Source organism: Pseudophryne corroboree, chromosome 5, assembly GCF_028390025.1.
Source record: "Pseudophryne corroboree isolate aPseCor3 chromosome 5, aPseCor3.hap2, whole genome shotgun sequence".
In the NCBI taxonomy this organism is placed as follows: domain Eukaryota; kingdom Metazoa; phylum Chordata; class Amphibia; order Anura; family Myobatrachidae; genus Pseudophryne; species Pseudophryne corroboree.
In genome coordinates this window covers 803,481,154-803,508,110 of record NC_086448.1, presented here as the reverse complement: position 1 = coordinate 803,508,110, position 26,957 = coordinate 803,481,154, and the positions used below count along the sequence as shown (strand labels likewise).

Sequence of the window (26,957 nt, the reverse complement as noted above, 5' to 3'; positions counted from 1 at the left end):
GTGACTAGTTGGATTTTTGATGCCACGGCCGCAGGGCACTATATAAAAGTGACCCCCGGCTGTGGCATTATCTGTCCAGCTAGTGGAGCCCGGTGCTGGTTTTAAAAATACGGGGGACCCCTACTCTTTTTGTCCCCCGTATTTTTGGAACCAGGACCAGGCGCAGAGCCCGATGCTGGTTGCTTAAATATGGGGGAACCCCTGTCATTTTTCCCCCCATATTTTTGCAACCAGGATCGGCTCAAAGAGCCCGAGGCTGGTTATGCTTAGGAGGGGGGACCCCACGCATTTTTTTTTTGTGATTTTACAGGGTTTAATTAAAAAAAAAAAAAAAATGAACCCCAGCACGGATCACACAGATCCGGCCGAGATTCATTTTTAAAAAGTCGGCAGTGTTTTGCTAATCACTGCCGTAAAAAAAAAAAAAAACACGAATGACATCGACATCGGAACAAAAGAAAAATCCGAATACGACAGCTTAGTAAATTAGTCGTAATAAATTCAAAAAGTTGCAGTTTTACACTTTCGATGTCATTCGTGATTGAACTTTGACCTGAAACGGGAAAATACGAATCTTAGTAAATTTACCCCAATGATGCTAGCTGTTTGGCCAGCATGGTGACACAGTGGTTAGCATTGCTGCCTCATAGCACCAAGATCATGGGTCTGATTCCATCCATAGCACTATATGTGTGGAGTTTATATGTCCCCCCATGTTTGTGTGGGCTTCCTCTAGGTCAGCGGTGGCCAACCCGTGGCTCTCTAGCCGCATGCGGCTCTTTCTCTGTCCGCATACGGCTCGGCTCCTTGCTTTGGTTGGCCCTGGCACTCGCCACCCGCCCAGCACACTGCTAGTGAAGCAGTGTTTCTATGGGTGCCGGCCCGTGAGCCAATCAGAGCTCACGGACTGGCAGCTGCAGCTCCTGATTGGCAGCCGGACTGCGGGCTCTGATTGGCTCATGAACCGGCGCCTGATACACACTCACTGCCGCCGGAGACTGAGGCGCAGGAGAGGCGTGCGCTGCATTCTTTTCCCCTCAAACAACAAAGGATCAGCCCATCAGCAGCGTGGTGAGCAGCACTGGGGGGGCATATCTGGCACTGTGGGGGCATATGTGAATCTGGCACTGTGTGGGCATATGTGTACCTGGCACTGTGGGGCATATTTATATATGGCACTGTGTAGGCGAATATGTATCTTGCACTGTGGAGGCATGTGTGAATCTGGCACTGTGTGGGCATATGTGTACCTGGCACTGTGTGGGCATATGTGTACCTGGCACTGTGTGGACATATGTGTATCTGGCACTGTGTGGGCATGTGTATATGGCACTGTAGGGCCATATCTGGCACTGTGGGGGCATATGTGAATCTGGCACTGTGGGGCATATATGAATCTGGCACTGTGGGGGCATATGTGCATCTGGCACTCTGGGGGCATATGTGCATCTGGCACGGTGGGGTCATATGTGAATCTGGCACTGTGGGGTCATATGTGAATCTGGCACTGTGGGGTCATATGTGAACCTGGCACTGTGGGGTCATATGTGTACCTGGCACTGTGGGGTCATATGTGAATCTGGCACTGTGGGGTCATATGTGAACCTGGCACTGTGGGGTCATATGTGTACCTGGCACTGTGGGGTCATATGTGTACCTGGCACTGTGGGGTCATATGTGTACCTGGCACTGTGGGGTCATATCTATATATGGCACTGTGTAGGCATATATGTATCTGGCACTGTGGGGTCATATGTGTACCTGGCACTGTGGGGTCATATGTGTACCTGGCACTGTGGAGCATATCTATATATGGCACTGTGTAGGCATATATGTATCTGGCACTGTGTGGTCATATGTGTATCTGGCACTGTGGGGCATATCTGGCACTGTGGGGGCATGTGTGTACCTGGCACTATGGGGCAAATGTGCACCTGGCACTGTGGGGTCATATGTGTACCTGGCACTGTGGGGCATATCTATATATGGCACTGTGTAGGCATATATGTATCTGGCACTGTGTGGTCATATGTGTATCTAGCAGTGTGGGGCATGTCTGGCACTGTGGGGGCATATGTGTACCTGGCACTGTGGGGCAAATGTGTACCTGGCACTGTGGGGCAAATGTGTACCTGGCACTGTGGGGCATATGTGTATCTGGCACTGTGGGGCATATGTGTACCTGGCACTGTGGGGCATATGTGTACCTGGCACTGTGGGCTGGCACTGTGGGGCATATGTGTATCTGGCACTGTGGGCATATGTGTATCTGGCACTGTGGGACATATGTGTATCTGGCACTGTGGGGGCATATGTGTATCTGTCACTGCACTACTGGGGGCATGTGTATCTGACCCCTCATATGTGTATCACGCCTCCATTTTCATTGGCCACACCCATTTTTTTAGCGCACCCACAATGTACCACTAAGAGACTTTTTCTACTTGCACCAATGACTGGGGCATTATATTTATGTGGCACTGTACTGGGGCATTATATGTATGTGGCACTGTACAACGTGACTAAAAACAGGGTTGTGACACAAGGTCATAGTCCTACAAACGTCATACCGAAAGGTGTGCACACAAAAATGGGGTGTGACTTTGTGACAAATAGGCCACGCCCCCATTCGTGCGGTGCGCGCATGATAATGGCTCTTTCACTTGACTCCAGATCTTTTCTGGCTTTTTGCCTCGGACTGGTTGGCCACCCCTGCTCTAGGTTCTCTGGTTTCTTGCCACTCTACAATAACATACTGGTAGGTTAATTAGATACAGACAAAACAAAAAAATGATCCCTCGGGTGCCCATGTGGTAGGGAATATAGATTGCCAGCTACACGGGGGCAGGGCTGTAACTAGGGGGTGCGAGTGCTGTCATACAGAGCGCAGGGTCCTGGTGACGGTACTGTCACTGTCCCAAGACCCTTGCTTCTGGCTAGCAGGGTGCTTGGAACGCTCCAGACACGCACCCTGCATTATGTACAGCTGCTCGGTGGATGCTCCAGGCAGTGCACAACATCATGACATCATGCGCTCAGGGGGCGGGGCCGGTATGGGCACACTCATGCGCTCAGGGGGCGGGGCCGGTATGGGCACACTCATGCGCTCAGGGGGCGGGGCCGGTATGGGCACACTCATGCGCTCAGAGGGCGGGGCCGGTATGGGCACACTGTTATGCCGCAGAAGCCTGATTTCTGCTAATATGAGTATCCGCTCAACTAATGCAGGGGTTCATGTGGTTACATGCAGAAACCAGTGCTGCTCACTTATATTATGCACTTGCAGCCACAACTGTCATCATTAGCATCAGGTGCACCAGCCCAAAGATAGTGGGGAGAGTTCAGTCAGAAACAGGCTTCCCTTCCCAATACGCATGGAGATATAGTTACACATACACGCTACTTCCATGAGTCAGGCTGGTTACGCGTCATCATATTGTCACCGCCCAGTTCACAACCCAAAATGCCCTTTTTCATCAAAAGACTGTTCCGCCTGACTCAGAATATGACGGACAAATGCAAAAATGCGTAAATTCACTTCTGCGCATTCACTGGATGCAAAAACTCTCCATTTGGCTTCATGCTAAGAGAACCGGCCCCATGTGTGTGCTATATAAACAGCTGTTAATAAATGATAAATTAATAAATAGTAATAAAACGATGAAGCAGAAGAGATGTGCTGTGTTTCTGCCTTATTCCTGATGTGCTGTGTTTCTACCTTATTATTATTGACTCTTTATTCAGCCATTTCCCATTATTCATCTTCTTCGTGGATATGCAGAAGTACTGGAATGATGTCCGCACACACAGATCCTCCCTCACTAAACGTATCCAGACAGGTTACAGTATCACAGGAAATACTAGGTGATTAAGCAGTCAAGAGTTCACAAGCATTCTGTACTGGGGCTCATTAGGAGTGTCTGTGCAGATGAGCAGAACATGAATGATTTAATAAAGAAGGTATAATCAATGCTCTGCACCTGGATTCTGCGGATAAAATATGCATTTAATTTCACTGCTGGTGTCCTCACCGTCCAACAACAGGTCTCAGAAATCTGCAAAGTATGATTCCGTCTGTGAATTCTCCACTAAGGCAAAAATGACGCAGCAGTTGGGTCGTAAACATTCCGGATCATTTACACATTAAAAAAACCAGGGACGTGAGATGGCATTACCCAATAGAAGCCTGTGGGCGTCTTTTCGCATTTAACTTTGAAAAGGATCCAGTGGGATCCCAGCACCCCCTGTCACATGCAGAAGGACTCCCGGGCCACAAACCCAAAAGTCCCCACACCACAAATAACAGCTCTTATCACGAGAGCTGTCATTTGCTTAAATCTTCATACATATGACGGTAATAAATACCAATATGCCTACGATCATTGGAAGGATGGATCGCATTCAAAATGTGATGCTTGATGTGTCCGGACCCTTGTCTGGATGTTCCACTCTGTATGTGAGAGATGAGTGCATTTACCTGCAATGTTATGTCATAGAGACTTGATGAAATTGGAGTCCCTTGACGACGGGCTGCAAGCTTAAATGTTTGATCACAATATACATAATCCCCATCCTTTTATTTTCTAAGTACACTTAGATTTGCTATGTATTATTGTTAGCTCTGATAACAAAACTGCATGTCCCCCAACCTGGCAAAGTTATTATTTTATGTATTTATTAACAGTTTCTTATATAGTGCAGCAAATTCCGTTTCGTTATTACAACGTATAATGGAGGTCATTCCGAGTTGTTCGCTCGGTAAAAATCTTCGCATCGCAGCGATTTTCCGCTTAATGCGCATGCGCAATGTCCGCACTGCGACTGCGCCAAGTAAATTTGCTATGCAGTTAGGAATTTTACTCACGGCTTTTTCATCGGTCTGGCGATCGTAATGTGATTGACAGGAAATGGGTGTTACTGGGCGGAAACAGGCCGTTTTATGGGCGTGTGGGAAAAAACGCTACCGTTTCCGGAAAAAACGCAGGAGTGGCCGGAGGAACGGAGGAGTGTCTGGGCGAACGCTGGGTGTGTTTGTGACGTCAAACCAGGAACGACAAGCACTGAACTGATCGCAGATGCCGAGTAAGTCTGGAGCTACTCAGAAACTGCTACGAGGTGTGTAATCGCAATATTGCGAATACATCGGTCGCAATTTTAAGATGCTAAGATTCACTCCCAGTAGGCGGCGGCTTAGCATGAGCAAATCTGCTAAAATCCGCTTGCGAGCAAACAACTCGGAATGACCTCCCATGTGTATACACTTCCAATAATATGACTTCCATTCACATTATGCCACACAGAGAGCACAGTTCACATATGCCATAGGGCCCCTATGCTGGGGATGTAGTAATGTGTGTGAGGCCCCTGTGTGTGGGGGCCCTTAGGCAACTGCCCCAGCTGCCCTGCTGTTAATCCAGCACTGTCATTATCTGACCACACTAATTGGTATCTGACCATTTGAGACAATGGGGGTTATTCAGAGTTGTTAGCAAACCAAAAAAGTTAGCAATTGGGCAAAACCACGTTGCACTGCAGGTGGAACAGATACAGTATACAGTACCATGTGCAGATAGATTTAGATTGTTTCTGTGCAGGGTAAATACTGGCTGCTTTATTTTTACACTGCAATTTAGATTTCTGTTTGAACACACCACACCCAAATTTAACTCTCTCTGCACATGTTACATCTGTCCCACCTGCAGTGCAGCATGGTTCTGCCCAGGTGCTGAGTAATATTCCTCTCAGACCTCCAGAACTATCCTGGGTTATTACACATGAATGCTCAGGTGACCCAAGATATTGTGTAGTGTGAAAGCACCCTGTTAAAATAACCCAGGTCCAGCGACCCGGCATTTCATCTCGGGTAGCGACCATGGCTGAAGACGGCTTTAACCCCGGTCGCGGTGCAGTGTGAACAAGTAAGCCAGGTCGATGCAGCCCAGGACCCGTTCACACTACAGGAAGAGCCTTAGTGCTCACTAGAAAAAACCCCGCAGAATCATCCCTTCTGATTTTGGGCCATCATGGAAACCACAGTCAAATGGCAAAATATGCAGTGAGCAGATGGGCTTTGGAAAGCCCCTCTGTGCTCTAACTTCACTGTGACATCCTTCACCGACTGTTGGGACTCCCAACTTGGGAGGTATGCGATGGAGCTGTGGTGATTTCAACCTCTCAGTACAGCTTCACTTACAAGTTAAAGTTCTGTTACCGTACTAACTTGGATTTTAAAATAAATGGAATCTATTTGTTTCAGGACTAAGGAGGATATTTATCAATGCTTGGAGAGAGATAAAGTACCAGCCGACCAGCTCCTGTCATTTTTATAACACATCCTGTAACTTGGAAGTTAGGAGCTGATTGGTTGGTATCTATAGGGCTACAATCTAGCCCTATAGATTATAAACTCACAAGCGGGGACTTCCTACCTCTATGTCTGTCTGTTATTTTCGAGTTTTGTTCTATTACAGTTGTTCCAAATGTAAAGCGCAACGGAATATGCTGCATTATATAAGAAACTGTTCATAAATAAATAATAAATAAATGGCGGTTATCAAGGGGTAAAAAGCCACACTGTTGCAAAAAATGCGACTTTTGATTTTACACTAAGCATCAAAGGGCATAAATCGTGTTATCGCTGTCAAATGTGTATGGGAACGATGATTAAACAAATATTGCAGCGGAACTTGTCCCACGACAATACCTTTTCTGTAATGGCGATAACAGTGTCAAACCGTTTATAAAATGATTTCCTTTTCAAAAATATAAAGATTTTTACACTTTATTTTCTTTTAGTAAACATAATGTTCTTTATGTATCGAAGTGGAAACGAAGATTGCTCGACTAAAGGTCGTAAAGGTAAAATATTTAGACATCTTTAAGTGTAACGTTACTGGATGGATAAATGCATTATCCTCTCATTAATACAATACTTTACAACATTGCCTTTGGTGAGGTCAGCCTTCTGACAAAATGGAAGCTCCCAGCAGGCGTCACTCAGCCATTATGCTGATAAACGTTACATTTAATCAAAAAGTATAGGGGAGAAAAAAAACAAAAGTGTGTTTTTTTTTGTAAGGGTAATAATTCAAAAGAAAAAATATTGGATAAATCTGTCACAAAAGATCAAATTTGATGCAAGAGTGAAAAATGTAATTTGTTCAATGTAAATGTAAACTGTAGTCGACGTGTAGAGGGACAAATGAAAAATAGCGTGACAAAACGACCGAAGGAGGAAAAAAAAAAAAAAAAAAAAGAGTGTTTCAGATAATGCGTTATGTCTCTAACGGAAAGCCAGCCGCCAGCTCTTTCGGTCATTTTTATCAATTGAACCGAGAAGTGACAGGAAGAAACATGACTAGAGAAAAATGCTTTTCTTACAGGCGGCTTCCTTCTGCGTCAGTCGCCGAACAAAGAGGACAAATCCAAAAACAGGTGAATTAATGGCTATCATTGTGTTTGCCTGCTGGATGGATGGAAGCAAAATTGACCTGTGTACTGAATGGGACATCAGTCAGCCGCTCCCAGCAGGAACTCTGGCTCTATACACTAGTCTGCCAGCATATAAATGTCTCCACAATTGCGCTCATAGGGGTTGTTCCACAGTCGAATGCTGCTGCAAGCGCGCTAGTGTCTTTGGTTGCGTCTGTGACCTCGGACACAGCTTCACGGGCCCTGGCTAGGGGCATCTGATACTAGTAGATGCCTCTTACAAGTATTTGTGAACCAGTGCTGCGTTTGTGATATCCATCTTCTTCTGATAGAAATCCTTGCCTCGGCACACCCTTAAAATGGAGGTGACACACCTCTGTTTTGGGACACACCTGCCGTCTGCGCCCCCCAGCCGTAGTGCGTCCAATGTTGCAGTACGAGTCCAAGTACTGAACATCGGTACTTTCCATCATGAGATCTGAAGTAGTCCCCACGTTGCTACTTTCCCTGGGGACTTGTAAGGGGATCGAGGAATAAGCGGCGATTCTGTTGGCCGCAAAGTTCCGTTCTGGAATGGCGCACTGCGGCTGAGCTGTTAATTGAACTGAACCTGCTCAGTAGGGACCAGTGACATAATACAGTGTAAACTTCCACAATATCCACCATCGAGCAGCCTAACTATTCATTAGATAGAAGAGGCGGATGGGTCTATTTATCAATATAGTAAAGATTTTCTATCAGGTCTAATTACAGCCGTAGCCGCATTTTACCAATAAAAGTTCCCTGGGTCAGCTCAGCAACGCCGGCAGCGGTAAGAGGACTGTCACCGCTTCGCCCGTTGGTCTTTGGAGGCTTCTGCGCCTTCTCACTGGAGCTTCCAGTTCCACTTTCAGGAAAAATGAAGTAATAGTTTAAATATGCTGTAAAAAAAAAAAAAAAAAATCATCATGTCAAAAAGTTTTTATTATTATTATTAATTTATGGGAAGAACTGATATTTGCTTAAATAACAAAATGCGGTTTCCTCTACAGATCCTTCGCCGTCACCATCCTCAGCTGGTGAAAGCTATAGACGGCGATACCGGTTGACAAGCAGAGGACTTCTTACATAAAGATATGCCCTGTGTCCGGGGGAAACCCCTGGTGACCCCTTTACACGCCTCAATCCCTAAAGCAGAAATTACAAGTTGCACTATTAAAATGGCTGCCTCCAGCGTGACATCTGTACCCACGGTTACGGAGAAGAAGAGGATTTCCATGAACTTTCAGTGAATCTATATAGTCAGTGGGAGGAATACTATATGCAGACAAGGGTGGAATCCTACTATGACAGGCTTCTGAAAACATAGGCCCACATTATGGAACTAAAGCCTGCTTACAGAATTACACCTATTCATCTCACAGTCACGGAGAGATAACATAAACCGGAATTCCAGGAATGCAGATCTGGTTGTTACTGTGCTTACAGGTCAGTTATAGAGATAGGGCTTCACGCTATACATCAAGGTGTCAGTGCCGGGGATAGCTTCCACAAGTAAAGCATGGGAACGCTTATTCAACAAAGATACCAGTAGATTTATATTTTATACATATATACATAGTATATATCTCCCTAGAACGTCTTCCAGATTCCGGCTCGGTTCTGGTAAATACAGACCCCCTATCCATACCCCAAACCCTCCCGCCAGTGCCTGACTAACACCCCCCTAGCAAAACCCTAACCTTCTCCCTAGTGCCTAACCTTAACCCTCCTGTCCCGCAGCCATAGATTCTCGCTGTTCTCATTGGACGACCCAGTGAACTGGAAATATCGGCACACTTTCCAAACCTATCAGAAGCCGCTTTTCCATGTTTGCTGCCAGAAAGGTTCGTGCAGAATTTCTCATGATGACTTTATAAATATAATAGGATTTGAAACCACTATAAGAAGGAAATACAGGACATTCAGCGGGAGCCATTGCAACCTTATCAGCCAATCACATTTCCCACCTGGTGGTCCTAAGTGTTACTACAGATTATGTTTTCACGAATCTTAGCATTATGAGACATTACGTTTTGTTTTTGTGCAGCCCACAAAATATTATGTATTTATTGGCATCAATATACATTATATATATATATATATATATATATATATATATATATATATATATTCCAATTTCGGTGTTGTCTTCCCATGTTCTGCTGATTATCTGTGTGGTGACACTTCTGTCTTTAACTCCAACAGCTAAGCTATCAACCAGTCGTCCTAAAACATTCAGCTCTACAGTATGGCACAAAAGCCTACTTAAATAGCAAATAATTAACCTCAGTCATAAAACGCAAAAATAAAGAAACAAATAACATTTTATGTCGCACATTAGGTGAGCTGAAGAAATGTTCTTTATTAGTTTGACTCTACAAATAACCTCATACTGTTTGATAAAAGGAAAAAAAATGAAATAAAAAGAAAATCAATTTATCGCAGGTTAGGAGCGCCAAAAGAAAATAGGAGTTTGGCAAAAAAAATACAATGAAAACTCGTGGGTGGAAATCAGAGGCCATAAATCAACAAGAATTACATACTGCAAGCACAAAGAGGGATAGAAAGCAAACACTGACTCCATTACAATCCTGGGATTAATTCCATTGATGTAAAGTGAGTGTAAGCTCTTGGGGTCATGTAAGTGGGGTGGAAGAGGAAGAGGTGTGATAAAAAAAAGAGAGAAAAAAGCAATAGTTTAATTCACGGTGAGTCCCACAATGCTTTGCAACACAACGTGACTTGCGGCTTAGTGAGCCTTTAAATGTTATCACTCAACGTTACTATTTTATGTATTACAAATGTTTTAATCCTAGAGCCTCTCTCTCCATCTGACGGCTCCGCATTCCACGGGTTACGCTATTCTCCGGCAACGCTGTGCCTGATTGTGTCTGTCTTCTTTGTCTCTAGAATAAAGAAAGAAGTTCTGGGGAAACCAGTACAATGCACATAAAATAAAAAGCTGAAACACTATACAATTTAGCACATGGCAAGTCTTGAAATACAGTATAATGCAATCAACAAAGGTCTAGAAAAAAATATAATGACTATAAAAGCCGCATACATGTTCAAGTGCTTTTGTATTGTCGGTACAATGCTCTTACATTTTCAAAGCATTAGACATCAATAACAATGGAAGCCTTATTTATCCAGTCAACGGTCATCATTTTTAAATGCAGACGCAATGTCCATTTAACTGGAAAGGTAAAATGTAACAGAGCCTGACAAAAAAAAAAAAAAAAGAACATAATAAATGGAATAGCGCAGACCGCAGAGTAACGGACGGCATGCAATTCTGAAAGCATTTTAAAAGATAGCAATGCTGCGACATTAAAAGAAGAAAGGTTTATATTGTAGTTTGCAAATTAGTAGCCTATCAAAGAGAGAACCATGATGCTTACCATGAATAATTTGGGGCAATAATCACATTAGAAACGGTGATGAAACGGAAAGCACCAGACATAGTTACAGTGGTGGTCGTACATCCCACCCACCACGACTTGGGAGAGCCTTGATTTGAGGGCTCTGTCTTGCTAATCCACCTACAGACACCTTCATCACACTGACTAAAAATTTGTGAGATACTGTATGTTCCATTCATCCCTGTTCTTCACAGCGATGTAACAGTACGTTGGTGCTGTACACACCGGCCACTGGTGTATGTGGCAATGAGTGGGTATTTGGGTGTAGAGGGGACACATCTAGACATGGCCTAACCGTTATTGTGACAGTGTCAGACTGGGGCAGAGAAGGGCCCAGAAGGGAATGCAGTGGTAGAGGTCCAAGGGGTGTGGACAGCCACCACAGAGGGACTAGGCCAACCACTAGAGAGAACAAGCAAATAACAGGTTCTCTTTATAAAGGAGGGGACAGGAGTGTGTCAGGACCACCCACCTTTTGGCAGAAGGGCTAATCTTGGTTTAGTTTCCATAGAAACAAACCAAGCACCCAAGTTCATCCATGGTCCTGCTCCACCAAGTTACTGAAGCCTAGAGAATGGGGTGGGGTCCTCAGTTAGTGAGTCCCATCAGGGATTTCCCTTGTATGCCTATGGGCTAGGACCCTGCAATGTGATGTGGCCATACTATGACCCTCCATCAATCCCAATTCAAGAACCAACAAAGTGAGGAAGGAATGGGGTTAGTCCACCAACATTACTTTAATAAGGGCCCCTGCTCCTGCTGCTGCCACCACAAGCCTCAGTTTCCAGGAAGACAAGCAAAGCTCTCTCCTCAACCAAGTCTTAGTTGGTTACACACTGGCCAACTTAATGGAACAAAAGCAGGCCGGAGAGTGCTATCCAGGGAGCTGCGCAATGTGTTGGTTTCGACAAGAATACTTCATAAGGAGGTCCATGCACTTGGATATTATGGTTGAACAGCTGCTCATAAACCTCTAATCACAAAGAAGAATGCAACCCAGCGCTTACAATGGTGTAAAAAGCGCAAAAACCTGGACAGTGGAACAAAGGCGGCGAGTGTTATGGAGTGACAAATCACAATTTACACTTTTCAGATGGATGTGATTGGCGACTGTTAGGAGAACGTCTGATGCCAGAGGGTACAGTACTTACAGTAAATCATGAAGGTGGTGGCGTTACACTGTGGGGTTGTTTCAGCTGGTTTGGCATGGTCCCACTAGTTGTAATGTATGGGCACATTAACTCTGAGAAGTATAGAGGTGGCAGTCCTTCAAAAGGACAAATGTTTTTATCAGGATGATAATGCCACCTGTAATGTTTCCATGGAATCGCTGGACAGGTACACAGAAAATTGGGTAACCCGTATAGACTGGCCAGCTCAGAGTCCAGATTGTAACACCACTGAGAACCTTTGGAATAAATTGGAGTGACGGGTGCGTTCTAGACCGACAATCTTCTTATGTATCGTAGTCGGTCACTGTACTTAAGGCCCTTAGAGGTATAATACCAGCAGATACAGATGCCTGTGTCTCCCGTCACTTGTATCCTATCTCACATGCCCGAACCCATCATTCAAAGTACAATCCGATGAGGTGAAATGTGACTGGTGAAACGCGTCCTGTGCTTGAGAAAATTAAACGCCATTCATTAACTCATTTACGTTCTTTTGGAATAATAAATTACCTTTTAATTGTCCATCACACAGTTGGAAAATATTTTTATTCTCATCACAAAGACAAACATTTGCTATCATAAAAAGGAATATACCTCCTCCCGGGGGTTACCTGCGCCTAAGACTAACCACATTGTTGTCCAAGTACACTTTAAGACCAGACCCTTGGCTGCAATAAAAAGTTGACTCGTAAAATCCTATAAAGTATCCCATTTCTAGGGGCGAAAAGAAATGCGTATCTTCAGAAAAGGGTTAACCCATTCCTAACAACGGTTCTAAGTCTAAGAACACACAGACCGCTCTCTGTAGGGTCATCAACATTCTCGTCACATCGTACATTTAGCATAATGAATTTAACTGCCCAGATTTACAGTGTAATATGCTACTCCAATCTCAAATACAGATCACAACTGCATTGGATCCTATCCAACAACGAGACACTTCTCACTAACACTAACACCTAAATCTGCCAACATCTGTTCCTGCATTGTATTGCTACAGGAACCTTTCACAGCGCATTGCTCAGCAAATGAATATTCAGGCTCCTCATCTGACACATACATGTCAGCTTTCACCAAACTGCGAATCCACCGTCACGTGGGGGGAGAATAAGACCCCATTGTGCAGGGAGTATTTCTACATACTTAAAGTACATCTGCTTTATCCTGCGTACAAGTAGATTGTGCTACAGATCATCACTATCCGGAAACTCATATTTCCAGTGATGCATGATATATTGCGTACATGTACAAACAATGGATAATTCAGGAGCGCAGCACGTGGTCTTACGTGACGAATATTCGCCTATTACACTACACGGCGCGTTTGTAGTCATCCCAAACGTTTAATTTCTACCTGTAAGCGGCTTATGATAACTGACTCCACTGAATGCAACGTCTCCCTTTTTCTATTAGGATTCTATTTAATTAGCTTTCAGTACTGTCTTTAATTCAAGTGTAACAGTATCATTTTGAGGGCTTATAAGAATTCATTTATTAGTGCATATTAAGTAGGTTCCTATGTAAAACACACTGGCAGCAGACTGAGCGACAGGCATATCATTATAATTAGCAGTACAGGTGGGTGGCCGAGGCGGTGTAAGTAATACCCCTTTCAGACATATAACCCCGGCTACAACCCAGCTCGGAACGGTGACACTGGGCACAGGCTGAAGCCAGGGTGATGACACAGTTTATTCCTGGGTTGTCACGTTTCACACCGGACCCGGGTCTTCCAGGTTACAGTGGGCATTTGAAAATAATGTTATCTCCAAGAACTACTGTCCCACCAGCCAATCAGCTCCTTTTAGCCATGACTCGGATCATACCTTTCAGACAAGAGCAGGGGCACTGGTTGGTTGCAAGGTCTCAGGACTGTCAGCCCAGGAAAACCCTTTCAGTCATAAGCTGGACCCGGGTCGCAGGGCCGCAACTAGGGGGGGCTACGGGGGCATGTGCCCCAGGTGCCAGATATGAGGAAGCGATGTGACTGTTGATGGCAGACCAGAGCCTAGGCTGGGTTGACCCGGCGGGTCAATGCGTGTTCACGGCAAAAACCTGAGTTTTTGGCTTATGCCTGAAATGGCTCTGCAAACGCCTCTACATTGCAAATGGCTGTAACTCTGTATAGGTAGGTATGTGTGGCCACATTATATGTGTCAGATGCGGATCTACACATTTATTCAGAGGCGTCGCATCTATGAGTCCGCGCTGCACCAAACATCTGCTTGCACCTAAACATCTGCTTGTGAAAGTAGCTATCACTATCACTGCACCAGCCCTATACCTGACACACACTCACCTTTAGAAAGTCCACAGCACACTTACCCTACAGGGTGTACCATCCACTGAAGCCCAATTAGACCCCTTTAGCCACAAGAGGACTTACAAATCAGTTGTGTGCGACTCTGAATAGCTCATACTTCATATTGTAGATCATCAAAGGCGAATCATATGTTCAGCACAAACAACATATATACGCCCGAATGCGCAGTGCAAAATAACATAGATACGCCCGTACGCTCAGTGAAAAATAACACAGATGCGCCCGCATGAGCAGTGCAAAATAAAATATGCGTCCGCATGAGCAGTGCAAAATAACACAGATGCCCCGGCATGCGCAGTGCAGAATAATGCAGACTTTTTGTGATTGCACACGGGTCTACGTCCCTAACATGAGCATGGGACTCATACACATGCATCCCATGGTGTTTGCGTGCAGAAGTGCTGGATGATTGAGCCACACTGACTCTGGGATGTATTGGGCGTTCTTGAGTGGTGATTGGGAGTTGGCTAAACAGATGCATGAAGATATTCCATCTGGTGAGTGTGTTATGAGCGGGGGAAGGGCTTTTACTAGCATTGGTACAAAGTCACAGACGTGATTACGGCACCAGATGCTAACCGCAGCATCCCACAGCCCCTCTGTGTGTAACTCTTCAATCTTCCCACGTCTGGAATGTGCAGCGCAGTATTATGCTGGGGTCTGTGCATGTGCCTATCATAGAGAGCTCCATTACCGGAAAATTATACATAGAAGGAAGTAGACAGTGCCCCCCTCCTTTATCTAACATGCCACTTATATATAGCAAAATGTCCCCACCATCCCTGAAGAACCCCCCTGTTCCCTATATAATACCTGTTCTTGGATTCACTTTGTCCTTCAGCCAGGGCCGGATTAAGCCATGGGGGTGCCCGGGGTACTTAAGAAAGGGGGGCCCTGGTGGAAGGTGGGGGAAGTATATTAGATTGTGCATACCACCAAACATGTCCCATTCCAGGAGGGACACCATGCTCTCTACCTGGACTTCCCACTTAATATATGATTTGTGTCACCTGTGTTGAACTATTTAATTGATAAGAAAGGTGTTTCAACACAGGTGATTGCAATCATAAATTAAGAAGGAAGCCCAGGTAGAGAGCATTTTGTCCCTCCTGGAATGGGTCATGGTGGGAGGTATGGATTGTTTATATTAAAATTAAACCAAGTGTCTATTAGATTTAAAGTAATAGTTTAACAACACATGGATGCTGTTTATACAGTAGATCCACCTAATTGAAAGACAACAATTTTATAAAATTTTCTTGTAGTGGAACAAAGACAACTTAAACAACCTTAAAATACACATAGAAAAATAAAATGTATCTTGTCACATGTAAGAATAGCAGCAGCCTCTGTACTACTTACACACTGGGACAGGACTCAGGAGGACTCTCTGTGTGTCTCTATCTCTAGACCCAAATGGTTTAGTTGCATAAACGTTTAAACAGGACTCAGACAGGTGGGGAAGAGGAGAAGCTGGGATCCCTGTGTCACGTACATCTCTCTCCACCCTCCTATCTCTCCTCTGGTCAGAAAGCTCTGCCGGTAGCTCATGAAACATGATATTCCTGTGTCTCTGCCTGCACTGCATACTGTCCTGCTCTCATTCTGGCTCTCACATTAAGAGGGAAAGCTAGAGATATCAGTGTGCTTTGGACCGGGGGGCCTTGATAAATGGGGGCCCGGGTACAGTATGCCCTGCATCCCCACTCCTTAATATGGCTATGCCTTCAGCACCGAAACCCCTAGTGCAAGTTGGATCTTGGTAACAATAAAGGGTCCTAGAAAACATACCTCGCAACAGTTAGACAAGCGATATGGGGACAAAATAAGCCTGGACTCCCCGATTTTCCAAAATGCTGCCATGATCCGCCAAACCACGCCCCAATTGCCCCCTTTTGAGATTAAACTCTGCCTCATCTGAGGTCCGCAAACAATTACTGTCTTGTCAAAGACAGGACAGTTGGAAGGTACAGTATGCAGAAAGGGAACAGAAACTTTTTGAAGTATTCCTACAGTACTTATTGTGCATCATGGTGGGACCTCGTGATTACATCAATGCAGTATAACATCACCGCTTGCCCTTACTCACCTAACGTGTGTTTCCTATACTAATACAGTGATTTGCTAAAATATTCAGGTCCTTCAACAATTCTCTAGTTTTACCGGAAAACAAATGCATATTTATTATTGGATGCATTTTAGCCCCAGTAATTATAATTTCATATCCCCGCATATCGTGACAATAAGAAATTATTTATCTTTGCAAATACATTACATTATCCTACCGGGACACAGGCTCCGATAAGCCAAAAAACTTAAGTGATGGTGCAAGCATGGCAACATCACTTTCCTCCCGCTTCAGACTACTGCACATGGGTGGCCATTCAGCTGCCAGGGCCGTAACTAGAGGCGGCACCGTACATAGAGCTGCAGGGTAGGGGGCGCTGTTGTCGGAACTTGTCAATTATCTGTTTTAATTACTTTCACTTGCAGCTTCCCCCCTTTTTGAAGACCAGTGTCTCCTGACCGCCTGTCTCCTACCCCCACCCCTTCTGTCACTAATACCCATTCAACATTCATGAACTTAACTGGAGATGTTTGTTATTCAGTCACACTGTCCCTTATTATATTTCAAGGTGCTGACATACCTGGGATTTGAACCCATTGCCTTTGGCATTTCAGTCAGACAATCTATTCATTGAGCTATTTGCCCTTGTATAGAAAGCTAGATAGTTCTAAGCTAGAGAATTCTAACAATTTGAAGCTTACCTTGTACTTTGTTAAAAAAATATCAGCATTGCAGCTGAGCAGATCTATGTAGTGTTTGGCTGCAAGGGATTGGATGTGTGGCTGCACACTACATAGATCTGCTCAATTGCAATGCTGATTAATTTTTTTACAAAGTACCAGCAGCTTCATATAGATCTCATAGTTTTATGCAGGATCAAACAGGTCATTCAGTAAAGTGTCTGATTAGAATTCAACAGGTTATAGGTTTGAATCCTGGGAATGTAAGTATATTGAAATGTGTTATTTAATAAAGGGTGTTGCAACTAAATAATAAAGTCAAGTGCAATAATGTGATTTTCTTCCCATTTGTCAGAGAATATGAATGATAACTCACAAACTTTTCTTTCACTCATGGTTAGTGGTTGGGTGAAGCCATTTATTGTCAAACAACTGTGTTTACTCTTTTTAAATCATAATGACAACAGAAACTACCCAAATGACCCTGATCAAAAGTTTACATACCCCAGTTCTTAATACCGTGTATTGCCCCCTTTAACATCAATGACAGCTTGAAGTCTTTTGTGGTAGTTGTGGATGAGGCTCTTTATTTTCTCAGATGGTAAAGCTGCCCATTCTTCTTGGCAAAAAGCCTCCAGTTCCTGTAAATTCTTGGGCTGTCTTACATGAACTGCACGTTTGAGATCTCCCCAGACTGGCTCAATGATATTGAGGTCAGGAGACTGAGATGGCCACTCCAGAACCTTCACTTTATTCTGCTGTAGCCAATGACAGGTCGACTTGGCCTTGTGTTTTAGATCATTGTCATGTTGGAAAGTCCAAGTACGTCCCATGCGCAGCTTCCGGGCTGATGAGTGCAAATTTTCCTCCAGTATTTTCTGATAACATGCTGCATTCATCTTGCCATCAGTTTTGACCAAATTTCCAGTGTCTTTGTAGCTCATACATCCCCAAAACATCAGCGATCCACCTCCTTGTTTCACAGTAGGAATGGTGTACCTTTTATCATAGGCCTTGTTGACACCTCTCTAAATGTAACGCTTATGGTTGTGGCCAAAAAGTTAAATTTTGATATCATCACTTCAAATGACTTTGTTCCAGAAGTTTTGAGGCTTGTCTCTGTGCTGTTTGGAGTATTGTAAGCGGGATGCTTTGTGGTATTTGCATAGTAATGGCTTTCTTCTGGCGACTCGACCATGGAGCCCATTTTTCTTCAAATGCCTCCTTATTGTGCATCTTGAAACAACCACACCACTTTTTTTCAGAGAGTCCTGTATTTCAGCTGAAGTTATTTGTGAATTTTTCTTTGCATCCCGAACAATTTTCCTGGCAGTTGTGGCTGAAATTTTTGTTGGTCTACCTGACCGTGATTTGGTTTCCACAGAATCCCTCATTTTCCACTTCTTAATTAGAGTTTGAACACTGCTGATTGGCATTCTCAATTGCTTGGATATCTTTTTATATCCCTTTCCTGTTTTATACAGTTCAATTACCTTTTCCCGCTGATCCTTTGACAATTCTTTTACTTTCCCCATGACTCAGAATCCAGACACGTCAGTGCAGCACTGGATGAAAGATGCAAGGGTCTTTCAGGAGTCCAGAAACTCACTGACCTTTTATACACACACACTGATTACAAGCAAACAGATCACAGGTGAGGATGGTTACCTTTAGTAGCCATTCAAACCCGTTTGTGTCAACTTGTGTGCATGTTATCAGGCCAAAATCTCCAGGGTATGTAAACTTTTGATCAGGGTAATTTGGGTAGTTTCTGTTGTCATTATGATTTAAAAAGAGTAAACACAGTTGTTTGACAATAAATGGCTTCACCCAACCACTAACCATGAGTGAAAGAGAAGTTTGTGAGTTATCATTCATATTCTCTGACAAATGGCCAGAAAAATCACAAATTCTGCTAGAGTATGTAAACTTATGAGGACAACTATATATATATAAATATATATATATATATATATATATACACATACATACATACATACATACATACATACATGCATACATACACACACATATAATGGGCTTTTTCTGGGATCAATCTTGTGATGCCCCTTCCCCACAAGGCTTGCAAAGTTGTAGTCTCCAGTCTATTTCAGTGCACAGTTTGTTATTCAGTAAATTAAGAAGCTTGGCACAAGGTATGAATATTGCAAGGATATACAGATGGAACCATCTTTATCTTGGCCTTTAATAGGATTAACTGACCCAGGGCAGTCGGACTTAATCCCCTGCTGTAATGACTTAGAGGGTCATTCCGACCCGACTGCACGCTGTACTTCTTCGCAGCCGTGCGATTGGGTCGAGACTGTGTATGCGCGGCGGCCGCATTGCGCAGGCACGTCATTGCCCGGCACGCAGCGACGCCACTAACGAAGAAAGCGGTCACAGTGGCGACCGCAAAAAGATTGACAGGAGGAAGGCGGAACCGGGCGTCAACTCACCGTTTTCTGTGCGTGGATATCCAAACGCAGGCGTGTCCAGGCGTTTGGAGGGCAGATGACCTGCAACGCTGGATTGATCGCACAGGGTAAGTAACTCTTACCATGGTCTTGTTCTACACAAAACTTTTTTTGCATAGCAGGGCTGCACAACCGATCGCAGCCCTGCTATGCAAAAGAACCCTCCCCCATAGGCTGCGTCTTGTTCATCGCACGGGCAGCAAAAAGTTGCAGCGTGCGATCAACTCGGAATGACCCCCTTAATCCCCTGATGTATTGTTCTCTCTGTATTGTATTGCAGCTGAGAACAATAGATGAAAGGCTTATGCTAATAAACCATGGTGTGCCTAGACGCAGCAGAAGCCAAGATAACTGTGGCTCCATCTGTAGCTATTTATAACGTGAAAAATGTCCACATAAAACTGAACTTCATCTGAAAAACAAAAAACAAAAAACGTTTTCACTCATTGTAACTAAGAGCAAATTGTGTCATCTTGACTTGACTGTAAAGGCAACTACGTTTACTTAAGAATTTGTAGTTTGACATCACACACTGCCATATTTCTTTGAAAGTCTTTCCCACAAGTCACAATCAGCACAACCAACTGTCGTCGTCTTTGCTCGCATTACATGTAGCTAGACCAGTTTTAAAGACATCCCGTAAAACTCACTGATAAAGCCATGAATCTATAGAGGAATCGTCATAAAGAAGAGCATATTTACTAAAATGCAATGATGCCAAAATCTGATTGCTTAATATGGATTACAGCTCAGGTTCGCTATACACCACTGTTTCCTGCGGGTCATAGGATTTTATGTACGCTGCTTCAGAGTTTGGGCTTTAGGGCGCTGCTGGAGCGTCCTATTTCACGGGAATGTCACTACCTATTTCTCGGAGCCTTGTTTATGGTGAGATACAGCCGGGAAGAAGAGAGAAAAGGCCCAGACTCAGAACACAAGTACAAATAACTACATTCTCAGCTCTCGCATATGGTCTTTAAAGCTATTTTCATCTTGGCAGCCTGACATTTAAACCGTTAGAACACCGATATTTTGTGGATCAAGACGACATTCATCCTGCCAAGTGGTCAATTCCACATACCAATTTATGCATTGTTCTTTATAACTACTGGAGCTTTCTTAAAACTACCCGAGGAGACCTTTAGAAAGCAATGCAAGTCCTAAAAGGGCAGGTTGCTTTAGATTAATATGTCAACTGGTTATTTTCCGGACAACTCGGGGAATTCCCACTGGATGCGTACCACGCAGAAGGCCTCATACCTTGTGTCAGCAGCTGGAGGTTCCGGACCTCCTCCCGGACTTTTAGCTGGAGGACCTGCTGTAGGACGTATTGGCGCTGACTCTCCTGGAAGATCCCCATTCTCTCCAGCTTCTTGTCTGTGAGTCGTAGCAAAGCCCGGCCTGTAAGGGACAACAGCGGATATACGTCAGATAATTGTCACGGGCCGCTCTGTCTCACTTTATGTTACATCGCTATGTTCTGTAGTTCTGTGGGGTACACAGGACAACATTTGGGGGCAAACTCAGGTGGTGGTCCTGCACAGGGACGGAATAAGGACCACATAAGCATGAGTCTGAAAATGATCAAGGTACCATTGTGACCTGTTGTTTGTGTTTTAACATATGTGACCACAAATAGTGGTAGCGTAGACCGTTCTATTTCAGGTGCCTCCTGCAGCTTTTACGTATTTTTGCAAAGCAGCGGCGTGTAAAGACACAGCAGCTGTGCATTTAGTGTCCATCTCTGAATTTGTCCCTAAGGGCCTAATTCAGACTTGACCGCAGCAGCAAAATATTTCTCTAAAACCATGGGAAAAACCATGCTGCACTGCAGGTGGGGCAGATGTAACATGTGCAGAGAGAGTTAGACTTGGGTGGGTTATATCATTTCTGTGCAGGGTAAATACTGCCTGCTTTATTTTTACACTGCAATTTAGATGTCAGTTTGAACACACCCCACCCAAATCTAACTCTCTCTGCACATGTTACTTCGGCCCAACCTGCAGTGCACACGGTTTTGCCCAATAGTGAAAAATTTTGCTGCTGCGATCAGGTCTGAATTTGACCCTAGTTTCAGTAGCAACTTCTAACTCAGACCACCTCCCAGCAGAGAGGCAAGGGTACTTAATCCAGACACAGTAAATGCACAATCAGGCTAGCATGCACTAGAATGTAACCGTGAGCGGATCGGGGTAAGGGGGTAACGAGGCTGTCTCCTGGGGTAGACGGATGCACTTTCTTACAGCAGCCCAAATAGTGATACCCCAAGTCCAGGGTGTTTGGGGCAAATAGCCCCAGCAATTTTTATTTGCAGCAAAAGTAAAACAAAACATAAACATAAATCCTAGCCTGTCCGGACACTAAGGTAATCCTCTCTATGGGGCAGATGTATTAACCTGGAGAAGGCATAAGGAAGTGATAAACCAGTGATAACTGCAAGGTGATAAATGCACCAGCCAATCAGCTCCAATAGCTAAATTAACAGTTAGGATCTGATTGGCTGGTGCGTTTATCACCTTGCACTTATCACTGGTTTATAACTTCCTTATGCCATCTCCAGGTTAATACATCTGCCCCTAAGTGTGCAAAGGACGTACTGTCCCACTCACCAATTCAGTAGTTCAACACAGCACTCACTTCAGACAGTAATGGTGTCACTCTCTACAACACAATGGAATCTCTGATGTAGACTCTGCAAATGATATGAATTCTGGAAATCAGTGACACATCTGAGCCTTTGTGTGCACATTGGGGCCCTTAGAGTGCATACATAGGCTGACCATATAGCCCTTTAAACTGGGACACTCATGGATTACACAGGTTCTGTGGCTGGCTGACTTCAAGCCTGCATCTCACCTGGTTTTAATCAGCCACAGAACCTGTGTAAATCATGAGCGTCCCAGTTTAAAGGGCTAGTATGATCAGCCTAGCACCCAGCAATGCTGCAGCGCTAATATGATATAAAAGTATCACATACTAGGTTTGTTCCGCAACCATGTATGCTTGTGGATGTATAAATGGTTTCATTTTACCAATGTAGTATACTGAGTCAGCATGACACTTCCACTGCAGTAGGTAAGTACAACTCTCACTTTAGCGGGACTTTATACCTGGAACCACAAGTCTCAGCCAGTCTACTTGATCGCAGTCTCACCTTCTCAGCTGCTTATCCCTTAATCTGTATCCCGCTGCTCAATGGCGCCCCCCATCTCCTCTCTTTTTTTTTTTCAATTAACTTTGTTTAAATGGCCCTACTTGAGTAGGACCAGACAGGCTACGAAAAGGCTGACATCAGCATACCTCCCAACTGTCCCCATTTTGTCCCACCCGCGGGCCGCAGCGTCCCGTGGTGAGGGGGGTGGGGCAGTTGGGAGACCCTCTCTCAGGCGGCTGTGCTTAGCAGAGCAGCAGTGATTAGATGCCTCTATTCACCAGTAGAGTGACAGGGCCATGACCAGCAGCTCAGAGCGCTGTCCATCCCCCATAGTAATGAAAGTGGGGGCGTGGCTCATGATCGCGGCACATGCCCCTTACTGTGAGGTCACACCCCCTTGCCACGAGGCCATGCCCCCTAATTTCGCGAATATGTCCCTCCTCGGACAGTCAGAAAGTTGGGGCATCAGTATCATCTGTAAAGTAATAGTTTCTGATGGCAGCATATTGGGGCAGATGTACTAAGCCTTGTAGAGTGATAAAGTGGATAAACTACAAACCAATCAGCTCTTGTAATTTTTCAAACACATCCTGTGACATGGCGGTTAGGAGCTGATTGGCTGGTACTTTGTCTCTCAGCCATGGTAAGCCTGTTGGGACATCCCGGGACCACAGCCACGCCTCCTCCCAGTGATACATCAGTGAAGAGACGGCCGGCTAGTACTGAAGAATGGACACCGCACCCTGCGACAGCAGACTGCTTTTAAAGTTGAAACCGCCTGCGGGAATCCGAAAGTAAGCACTACTCCACACCCGCACCTCCTTCATGTTTGGGGGGGGGGGGTTCAAACTGCCCCCTTGCTCCCCCCGTTCCGACGCTTCTGCACTGGGACAGGCTGCTATTGGAGCCCATGAAAGGTTATTACCAATCTGGGATTCGTGTAGACAGTCTGGAAATGTTAAGCTTTGTTGGGAAGATAGAGACTTAGCAATACAAGACAGGTAGTGTCGGCAAAACAAAGCTTCCTCTACTGCTCCACCCTAGCCCACCTCTGCCCTGCTCTTCTGAAGCCTCTGCTCTGCTCTACTGATGCCTCCACCCTGATCCTGTGAGACCTCTGACCTGCTCCACTGATGCCTTCGCCCTGATCCTCCGAGTCCACCTCATATGCCTACATCTGCAGCAGTGTCAGAAGGATAGGCCATAGCTCCTCCATGACGAAACGCGTTGGATGATTCATGCTGTATGCTGGTGGCTCAGATAAGACAGCTTTTCTCTTTTTTTATGTATGGGCATTCACTTATGTCTTTGTGTTCTTATATGTAAACTGTATTGCATTATGCATTTTTTTATGGCTCATAATAAAATCCCTTGAAACTGCATGGGTTTGGTGGATCATTACAAGACTTGAGATAAGCTGTTACTGTAAGTTATTTCTATCCGGTACGTGTCCACCTTTATTCTGTCCTGCACATTTGGGTGCTGAAATTGTGGGGGGAATTCAATTGTTTGAAAAGTCGGTTGGGTGTCTATTTTTTTCCTATTAGTTAGGAAAAAACAGACACCCAACTGACTTTTCAAACAATTGAATCCCCCCCTAAGTATTGCACTAGGAGGCGTTCTTGTCCTTTTTTGTATGTTAGAGTGGTGAAGTTGGTGTGCAGCAAGACAAGGAGCTTGGCCGCAGCAGAGGAGTGGAACTTCCTATGCACTAAAATACTGTCATTTGGACTCTTTTTGATACTTATAGTGTACACACTGGCATAGCGCCCAAATTGTTATATAATTGTATTCAATTGCAGCATGCATGCCTCAAACCTGCGCTGGGATGTGATCGAATTATTGGACCAATAAGGCAAATTGAAAACATCCAATTGCTTAATTAATGAAAAATTGTATTTGCTCTGAAGCTGCGAGACAAAAGCTGCAGCAATGTCTATAGAGATGGCAGCAACTGATTTCTCTCCTTCAATTGAATGGTCCCTGCGTCTTCCAGAAGAACCTTGCGGGAATTTACAATATTTCACCCACAGTTGAATATGCTCCTATAGGGGTGAATGTGAGTCAAACAGATCGTTACTCCTTCTTCACGGGGAGCAGCAGCAGCAGGAGCGGTTCTAGGCACGGGCAAGCAGGGCGGGCGCCCGGGGCACTGCGACCCGTGGGCGCGGCTGCAGTCAACCCGCAGGCGCCCGTTGCCCACTCGCACCCAGCTCCCTGGCTGCAGCAGGCGCCGTGGGTTGTGTGGGCGCCCGCTGCAACAGGTGCCACTGTCAGACACTAGAGGTCATAATTGTCATCATGACGTCTCTCCCATAGAGAAGAGCCGGCGGCCAGAGACGGAGGGCAGCACAGCAGCGGTCAGGAGCATGAGCGGGGCTGGTAAGTATTGAGTGGTTTTTTTTTGGTATTTGTAAGCGGCGCTACTGGGGGCACAACTACTGGGAGATAACTACTGGGAGATAACTACTGGGAGATAACTACTGGGAGATAATAACTACTGGGGGATAACTACTGGGGGCACAGTTACTGGGGCCATAACTGTGGCCACGCCCCTTCCCCATGAGGCCACTCCTATTTTGGGCGCACTAACTCTGTCTTACCTGTCGGGGGGGGGGGGGGGGGGGTATGACCAAATGAAACTTTCGCCCTGGACGCCACAAGGTCTAGAACCGGCTCTGAGCAGCAGGTCACACAGCATGACCCCCTCGCCTGTCTCTACTACAGGACGGTGCTCAGAGTCCCCTTACCGGCTGCTCCAAGCATCAGGCAACCTCAGACAAGAGATTCTATTAGCTGTAGTGAGTGCCTTTGGCTGGATCGCAAGATTTCTTTTGCCGGCCCTGGCTGTTGCTGCAGATGGGATCATAGTACAGCCGGAGGATCCTTAATATTTGCGGAAGCCCACTAAAAACAGCTGAATTAGGGGGATATCCCCTAAATATTGTTTCAGAAATAAGGCCTTAAAACATAAAAATTCACGCATCAGCAGCAATGATGGAGGAAATAAATGAAACCAAACCGTTGTTGGTAGTCCTAAATTCCCTGCACGCCAGACTTCCCTACCTACCATACAGTGAGTCATGATACTATAATGCAGCAGCCGCCGGATAACTCCACAGACCACTCCGCAGGCTACGTCTGTGACTTCCAATTCTCCTGACTACTCAGCAGCTTCGTGTATTACCGTTCAGCTATTTTATTTATTTCTGCTAAACATATTATAATAATCTTCAAAAACTGAAGTGGGATCTAGAAGTGCTTGTCCATGTATTACACAGATAGAGAAACATCGGATCAGCCCAGGATAACATTGACCGCCACAGCCAGAGATGAAAAGTGATTAAAAAGTAGAGATGTGCACCGGAAATTTTTGAGGTTTTGTGTTTTGGTTTTGGATTCGGTTCCGCGGCCGTGTTTTGGATTCGGACGCGTTTTGCCAAAACCTCCCGGAAATATTTTGTTGGATTCGGGTGTGTTTTGGATTCGGGTGGTTTCTTTTAAAAAACCCTCAAAAACAGCTTAAATCATAGAATTTGGGGGTACGTTTGATCCCATAGTATTATTAACCTCAATAACCATAATTTCCACTCATTTCCAGTCTATTCTGAACACCTCACAATATTATTTTTAGTCCTAAAATTTGCACCGAGGTCGCTGGATGACTAAGCTAAGCGACCCAAGTGGGCGGCACAAACACCTGGCCTATCTAGGAGTGGCACTGCAGTGTCACATAATGCAGAGATAAAAAAAAAAAAAAGAAGAGGTGCAAGATGGAATTGTCCTTGGGCCCTCCCACCCACCCTTATGTTGTATAAACAGGACATGCACACTTTAACAAACCCATCATTTCAGCTACAGGGTCTGTCACAAGACTGTGGCTGAAATGACTGGTTGGTTTGGACCCCACCAAAAAAAAGAAGCAATCAATCTCTCCTTGCACAAACTGGCTCTAAAGAGGCAAGATGTCCACCTCATCATCATCCTCCGATTCCTCACCCCTTTCACTGTGTACATCCCCCTCCTCACAGATTATTAATTCGTCCCCACTGGAATCCACCATCTCAGGTCCCTGTGTACTTTCTGGAGGCAATTGCTGGTGAATGTCTCCACGGAGGCATTGATTATAATTCATTTTGATGAACATCATCTTCTCCACATTTTCTGGAAGTAACCTTGTACGCCAATTGCTGACAAGGTGACCGGATG

General features: G+C 44.9%; 1 protein-coding gene across 2 annotated transcripts in view; it reads right to left on the bottom strand.

Annotated features, from left to right (window-relative positions):
* The window catches only part of SAMD12 (sterile alpha motif domain containing 12), an 890,943-nt gene that overhangs the window by 322,757 nt on the left and 541,229 nt on the right, over positions 1 to 26,957 (bottom strand). The window contains exons 4-5 of one of the 2 annotated variants that reach the window (XM_063924475.1): positions 20,855 to 20,995; positions 9,776 to 10,358 (exon numbers count right to left, since the gene is read on the bottom strand). In XM_063924475.1, the coding sequence (XP_063780545.1) occupies positions 10,312 to 10,358; positions 20,855 to 20,995 (188 nt within the window). In that variant the 3' untranslated portion in view covers positions 9,776 to 10,311. Of the gene's footprint in view, positions 1 to 9,775; positions 10,359 to 20,854; positions 20,996 to 26,957 lie in introns of those variants that run through there. The other variant, XM_063924476.1, reaches the window with a different exon arrangement.